Here is a 7962-nt window from a genome sequence, read left to right as displayed (position 1 = left end):
TGGGGTTTAGTCCAAACTTTCAAGTAGCTGAATCTATTTTGGGAATAGATTTCATCACATTGGACAGCTCCTTGAAAGGTCAGTATAAATCCTAGAATGGTTACACTGCCTCACTGGTATTGGAGCCACCAGTCTCCACTGACTGTTGTTGACCCCAGAAGTGGCTTCCTTTCTGCCACAAATAGCAGTTCGTGGAGCAGGCTTTTTTGCCTGGACTGCAGCATGACGGGGAAAAGGGTTTAAAAAACCAACTGCTATATGCCATGATAGCTGCTATTGTAAAAAATAAGTAACAGCACAGAGGTGTTTAATGCAATCAGGCAGTTAATGGCAACATTGAAGTTGCAATCATATATTTAACTGCAACTTTTCACAGAGTTGCCATCTCCCCCCCCCTTTTTTTTTACTGGCTACAGGTCCTGCTTCCCCCTCCCCAGCTTGTAACATAGGCTTGATCAGCAGAAATCAGTAAGCGAGCATGCTTCTCTCCATGGTGTGAAATGCTTCACCTGCCGATTGACTGCATGATAAGCTGCACAAGAGCTGCTCAGGGTGTTTTGTTTTCTGGCCAGTTGGCAACCCTAAGCCTTCTGATCAGCATTATTATGGTGATGGGGAGAGAAAGAAAACAGCCATTCATCGTACCCTGGCATTCTAACTAAAGAATGGATGAATTGAGCAGCTGCCTGAAGCATGTTTTGGTCAATTGCCAGAATGAGAAGAAAGAGGCACGCATGCACACACACACTCCCTGCATGCACAAAAGACAAAATGAGCAGCAAAATGAGTGTGGCTGCTGTACAAAACAGGTCTTGGGTCTCAACCGTACCTCTAAATACTGAATATCCACTGTCAGGTGCAAATCTCAGTCTCCTGTTGTGAGAATGCAAGAAAATGATGGCAGTCTCTCTAACTACAAGGGGAAAACAGGATCTCATTCATTTTCCTCTTCCTATTGAACTCCAGTCGCGCTCAGGACTTTATGTTGTGGGAAGCAATCCACAAATTCAACAAACCTAATGCTCCATATTCTGAAATTATGTTATCTGCTGGGCCAGCCACTAGATCTCATTGTCAAAGATTGAAAAACCCACTCTGCAACTGCCCAAGGTGTGCAGAGGCACGTTTGCTTTCATTTTACAAGTGTGGCTTTAGGGGAGCCTGAATACTGCCACAAAGCCCTCCAAATGCCAGTGTCTCTCACACTAGAAACACCATTCTCCTCATCCTGCCATAAACAAGTGAGTCATTACATAGCCAATCAGATCTGGCTAAATGATGACGCTGAGGACAAAAGGAATCTGAAATAGCTTGGTTTGACCTCAGGGATGACCTGTAGTCCACTCTGATCGGCCATGCCAGCTTTCCTTATGCTAGTGCCCTCCAGGAGTTTTGGATTACAATTCCCATCAGCCCTAGCTAGCATGAGCTATGGTCATGGGGGGTGGGAGAGCACCAGGTTGGGGAAGCCTGGGAGATGTGATTATTCTCTTGTTCCAGTGTGTGTCTGTGGGAAGCTATAGAGGAGGCGACTGAAGCTGCAAAGATACTCGCATCTAGAGGCCCGCCGTGCCATTGCTACTAGATCAGAAACTGGGGCGGAAGACCTGGATTTCTGTATATATTGGGGATATTCCACAGACGCAGGCTTCCTTTTGACCCTCCCCCCCAAATTTCTGAATGAAGGTAACTTTTTGAGGAAGAGCACACATAGGGTGGCGATGCATCCTACTTTACAGAGGACAATGCTCTATTTTGAAGGGCTGCCAGAGGACAGTCCTCTAGCAGAAGATCTTCTGTATTTGGGAAGTGTCCAGTGCAAGTCTGATTTAAAGAGAAGAAGCCATAAAAAGATAACTGCAAGTTGCCCACCAACAGCAGCACCTGGTCAACAGAGTGAGCAGGCAGGCAGAAACGTCACTTGGTGTCTTCCTCACTATGGTGAGATGTAGTTCGATTGCTATTCAAAGTGCAATCATGATTTCTAAATTCACCTCTACATAGAAATTATTGTATGGCAATAGTATTCAAATTGGCACTCTTTTTGTCTTCTTGGTTGGTGATGCAAGTCCTCATAACAGATCACCTTAAGCATGCAACATCCCCTTTTCAGCTCAGCTGTCATTTTGAGCGGGGTCTCGGAAGGAGAAAAATAGGCAAGATGCAATGTGAAGGAATTCTGGGAAGGAGTTCCCGTCATATGGGGAAGCGAGGCAAACTGGACAGAGCCATTTCAAAGGGTGGACAGCCTTTGGATAAAAAACAAGGCCTTATTTAGGGCTCCTCCAGACAATCCAATGAATTTCTTCCAATGAATTCATCATAATTTGCTTGTGGGGTGTTCATACATCTTCCCATTCATTCCATGCTTTTAGAGCACTTCCCTAACAGCAGAAAGTCTGATTCTTTTTTTAAAAAATAGATTTGTTTCACTAGGGGAGGAGTGTGGAGAACTGTGGACCTCCCGGTGTGGTTGAACTGCATCTCTCATCTGCCTTGACCCGCTGGCCATGCTGTCTGGGGCTGATGGGATTTGTAGCTCAGCCACATCTGGAGAGTCACAAGTTCCCTGCCCTGACAGACCCCTTTAATCCACTTCCATTGTGCAAACATAGGAAGCTGCCTTATACTGAGTTGGAGCCTTCAGCTCAGTATTGTCTACAGTGACTGGCTGTCCAAGGTTTTCAGCAGGGGATATTCTGAGCCCCACCTAGAGATGCCTGGGATTGAATCTGGAACCTTTGGCATGCAAAGCAGATGCTCTACCACTGAGCTACAGCCTTTCTCCTGCATTTACAGCACAAAACAGTAGCGGTCTGGCAGCACTCTTACTGAAAGAAGGACAAAGCAATTATCGGCCAGTTTATTTGAAGGAAACAGCAAAACACAAGGCCAAAGATATATATATATATAAGTGCACACAGTGGAGGAGTCAGGAGTTCCCAAACGACTCTGGAAAGTGAGAGGTGGTGGAATAGATTAGGTGCACATATGAGACAGCAATTTTACGGGATCTCGTTTTCCTTTTTCAGGGGCTGGCAAGCAGATGGGCTTGTTGGGCCTGAGCTCTGATAAATCACCATGGTCTAGAGAGAACACACACACACATGAAAAGAGAAATGAGATGATGTAGATTCTTTGCAACTCTGTAAACAGGGACTAGGGTTTAGCTTCCTAAATATCAGGTCTGTCATCATGTCTACCTCTTGGTGGTGGCAGAGAAGTCAGCCACACCATGGCCACTTAACATGGATTTCTTCCCTCTTCCTACATCTCTGTGCACAGCTGCACCCTGCGGTACTGTGCTTAAGGCCCACTCATACGGCGCTTGTTCCACTTTTACGGTGTTTTTCAGGTGTTGGGCACCATTTTATTGGTGGAGTTCCACTTTTTGGTGGGTTTCGCTTTTCGGCGGGGGTCTGGAACGTAACCAGCCATATGAGTGGGGCCTTACCGTACATATTTTAATTCTATTTTTTTGCAACCTGCCCTGGGACTATTTGGCAAAGATGCGGGGTATAAATCCTTGCAAACCAACAAAGAACAAGCACACCACCCGGCTGGCACAGCAGCCATCCCTAGCCTCTGGCTACTACATGTTTAAGGTGGGGAACAGCCATGGTTCTGTGGCAGAGCATCTGCTTTGCATGCAGAAGATCTCAGGGCAGCAAGGAACATTGGAAACCACCTTATACTGCAAGGGGGGAATCTTTTCACTCCGCAGGCCACACGCTTATCATAATCAGCCTTGGAGGCCCAAATTGACTGGTGGGCAGGACTGTGGGGCCCTTTTGCAGCTCGCTGTTCCAACGCCTGCGTGGGATGCCATCTTTATACCTCCATGCTCTGGCAAGAGAACTTGGCCCTCCAAGCCCCCCTAACTGCAGAAGACTGGTGGCTGAGGGCTCTGATGTCAGTGGGGCAGTGGAATCCACTTTAGTCTGACCTTTCCAGGAGCTGTCCAAGGTGCGGCTCCTTGGACAGCTGCTTGAAAGTTTGGACTCAAATTTGGAGCAGATTCCATGGCCTCATTGACATTGGAGCCCCCGACCATCACTGCTGCAGAACCATATTCCCCTCCAGTTGGTTTCCATTTCACTGCTGTCAGCACTGCAGATGGTCTTGCATCCAAAGGCCACAGTGGAGATGGAGATGCAAAATTCCAAGATGGTGAACATGAGGATGACAGCAATAATCCCTACTATGACATGCTGACAATGAAAAACAGCAGGAATTACTCTCTAATTCAGTTGTGGGGAACAGTTTTTCAGCCCAAGGGCCTCATTCCCTTCTGGACAACCTTCCAAGGGCCGCATGCCAGTGGTGGGCAGGGCCAGAGGCAAAAGTGGGTGAAGCAATACATCTAAATGTTACCTTTGTGCTGTAGGTTAGTTTCTACACATACTCACACACCCATCTCTCTATCCACCATCCAGGCAAAGAGGTACTACCAAAGTTCACAGACACATTTCAACCAGCCGAACACAATCACAAAGGGTACAAATCAGGGCTGGTTAGGGTGTAGCCAATTAATAATATCTAATAAATAATAATAATAAAATGATTATCTACTATATATTTTGGAAAGTTGTTCGGACACTTCTTAAGATATGATAACCACATTTTCCATTATGGTTCCTAAGATGAAGGAGTAGCTTTTCATCTGTTTGGATACAACTGGATGCAAGTTTGAATCAATATGGCAGACTAAACCTTTCTAAATTGCACTGATTTTAACCAGCTCTCAGTTCCTGAGATCAATGAGGAGCTTTTTGTCTGTGCTTGGGTACAATTGGATGCCACGTTGAATCAAGATGGCAAACTGAACCTTTCTAAATTGCACTGATTTTTTTACCATTGATGTTAAACCTGCACTGATTTTTTTTGTGCTTCATTTGGATTTCTTATACATGAGGTACAAGGCTGCTAGTAAAGAACAATTATAATATCACTGAACTAAATAGCTCTTTCCTAACAGTCAGTGGTGGGTGCATGTAAGTGAGACAATGGGATCTGCTCCTGGTTTTTGTCCAAGGTGTTAAAGCACATTGGACAGCTCCTTGAAAGTTTGGACTAACAGCCAGAGTGGATTCCACTGTCCCACTAACACCAGCCACCACCGCTAACAGATTTTATGACCTCAGTCCTAATGGTCCAAACCACTCACAAATGAGCACCACAAAGCTCTGCTGCAGTCATCTTCTCCATAACTGTAGTCACAGTGAAAACAGCTTATAAACATCACATGATTTAATTGCTGCAATGAGAAGAGGATCCGAAAACCAACTGTCACAGCGCTTACTGCATTCATCCCCAGCAGGACTGTCATCTAGAAGAAGTTAAACAAATGGAAACACTGCGTTACATCCACACCCTGCACTGAAAGTTCGTGTAAAGCACGTGGTTTCCCCCAAAGAATCCTGGGAACTACTACTACTGCCAACAACAACAACAGTAAACCACCATCTGTTTTTTTTCTTTAGCATCCCCTCTTAGACCTCTCCGAGTTTAAAGATTATGTGGAATGTTCTGACCTTGGCTATCAAACAGGCTGGGAACCAGCTTGAACATAAATGGAGGAAAAACATGGGGGCACATGCCAGTGGTGGGCAGGGCCAGAGGCAAAAGAGGGTGGAGCAACAAATGAAAATGTTACCTTTGCACAGCAGGCTATTTTCTACACACACTCACACACCCCTCTCTATCCTCCATCTGGGCAAGCAAGAGGCATGATCAGAGTTCAAGGACATATTCCAGCCAGGCAAAAACACTCAAGGAGGGGGCAAAGCAGGGCTCTTGAGGGGAGTGGCCTGTAGAGAGGGTAGCTGGCTGGAGAGGAGGTGTGGCCTGGGGAAAGTCGCGAAGGGCCAGACAGAGAGGTCTTGAGGGCCACATCTGCCCCCCAGGCCTGAGGTTCTCCTCCCTTGCTCTGATCCATCCCAGGCATGTCCTCAAACAGCTCTTGCCACAGCTGCTTTTCAGCCCTACCAATGTCAGATCACGGCTTCCACGGCAGCAGGGAGGGGGGATCTGACACTGCCTGTCCAAGGCAGAAGCTTTCTCTTTCTACTTTGGCAAAAGAGATCCAGTGCTTCCCATGACCCCTGGGACATGTTCCCAGGGACCCTAGGACTGCTCCATAACAGCAGCAAAGGAGACCTCGAAGGCTCGCTGTGACATGTTCGCAAAGCGCTCGGAGGGCAAACTTGCTTATATTTGCCTCTTAGCTATTATGCCCCTATTATGACAGCCCAGTCTCCTGACATACCCAGAACATTTCTTAATTTCTTTTAAATGGCATTGAATAAGAAGGATTAACCGCTTTTTAAAAACCATTAAAAGCTTGGTGGAATAAAAATGTCTCAGCTGATGAGCTAGAAACCATCAAAGATGGGGCAAGTTGAAGTTCCATCACCACCAAAAAAATGCCTTTGCTCAGATCATGAATCTTTTCTTTTTTAGATTATTTCTTTTCCCCACCATCTAGACAAGATGTATTTTCATTTAAGCCTTTGGATTTGAATGTTTGGACACATTATGCAAAACTTGTATTATGATATGCATGATAGATTATATTTTAATAATTTTAATCAATTTTTATTGGAGGTTTTAATGATTCACAAGCCATTTTAATGTAATTCCACTGCATCTACAATCCTGACCTACATTTACAGATAGTGATGCATTTCCTACCCACCTAGGAAGACATTGGTTAACAGAAATTGGAATAGATAGACTGTGTGTCTTTAAAAAACTAGGAAGTAAATAAGGAAGGAAGGAAGGAAGGAAGGAAGGAAGGAAGGAAGGAAGGAAGGAAATAGGATGAGGTGTAATCTTTTAGGTTTGCAGAGCAGTCCAGAAATAGGAGCCACATTCTGAAAAAAAGCAAGGGCCAGTGTGGCATAGTGGTTAGAGTTTTGGACTACGACCTGGGAGACCAGGGTTTGAATCACACACAGCCATGAAGCTCACTGGGTGACCTTGGGCCAGTCACTGCCTCTCAGCCCCAGAGGAAGGCAATGGTAAACCACCTCTGAATACCCCTTACCATGAAAACCCTGTTCACAGGGTCTCCATAAGTCGGAATCAACTTGAAAGCAGTCTATTTCCATTTTCTGAAAAAAAGGCTTCCCTGCTGTAATAGAGCTGTATTCTGCTTTTTATCCACCAGAGAGCATAAAAAAATGTACTGCCTTCAAGTCAATTCCAACTTATGGCGACCCTATGAATAGGGTTTTCATGAGGCTGAGAGGCAGTGACTGGCCCAAGGTCACCCAGTAAGCTTCATGGCTATGTGGGGATTTGAACCCTGGTCTCCCAGGTCATAGTGCAACACCTCAAACTCAAACAAACTCAAAAAAATAAAATGCTCTCTATTGAAAAGCGTACAAGAACACACTGTATGGCTGTGTACACTTTCCTTTTTACTCTGCAGCCAGTGCACTCTCACCGCTGGTTAGAGAAGTGGTGTACAAGGGAGACTCTCACCATTGAGACTCCTTGATCCCAGGGGATGGTCTGAAGGCACACAAGGCCGCCATCTTGCTGAAGCTAAGCAGGCCTGGGTCTGATCAGGCCCTGGATGGGGGACCGCCTGGGAACCACACGAATGCTGCCTTGGGTTACATGAGGGGAAAAAAATGTGATAGAAAGGTAGAAAATAATTTAAAAATAGATATGAACCGATGTCTAGCTGCGACAATGGACTGGATGAGAGCTAACAAACTGAGGCTTAATCCAGACAAGACTGAGATGCTGCTGGTGGGTGGTTCTCCTGACAGAATGGTGGATGTTCGACCTGTTCTGGATAAGGTTACACTCCCCCTGAATGAACAGGTTCATAGCTTGGGAGTCCTTTTAGACCCATCCCTGTCACTTGAGGCTCAGATAGCCTCGGTGGCTCGGGGTGCTTTTTACCAACTTCAGCTGGTGGCCCAGCTATGCCCCTATCTGGACAGAGAG

At 45.8% G+C, this 7962-nt stretch overlaps 1 protein-coding gene across 4 annotated transcripts in view; it reads right to left on the bottom strand.

Moving 5' to 3' along the window:
- Positions 1 to 2849: 2849 nt before the first annotated feature.
- Positions 2850 to 7962, bottom strand: part of LOC133370544 (membrane-spanning 4-domains subfamily A member 15-like) — a 24783-nt gene continuing 19670 nt past the window's right edge. For 2 of the 4 annotated variants that reach the window (XM_061597005.1, XM_061597006.1), the window contains exons 6-7: positions 5168 to 5329; positions 2850 to 3086 (exon numbers count right to left, since the gene is read on the bottom strand). In XM_061597005.1, the coding sequence (XP_061452989.1) occupies positions 3006 to 3086; positions 5168 to 5329 (243 nt within the window). In that variant the 3' untranslated portion in view covers positions 2850 to 3005. Of the gene's footprint in view, positions 3087 to 5167; positions 5330 to 7488; positions 7617 to 7962 lie in introns of all 4 variants that reach the window. The other 2 variants (XR_009759150.1, XM_061597007.1) reach the window with 2 other exon arrangements.

Source organism: Rhineura floridana, chromosome 15, assembly GCF_030035675.1.
Source record: "Rhineura floridana isolate rRhiFlo1 chromosome 15, rRhiFlo1.hap2, whole genome shotgun sequence".
Classification (NCBI taxonomy): domain Eukaryota; kingdom Metazoa; phylum Chordata; class Lepidosauria; order Squamata; family Rhineuridae; genus Rhineura; species Rhineura floridana.
Note: the sequence above shows the minus strand (reverse complement) of the source record. Positions and strands in the feature narration are given on the sequence as shown.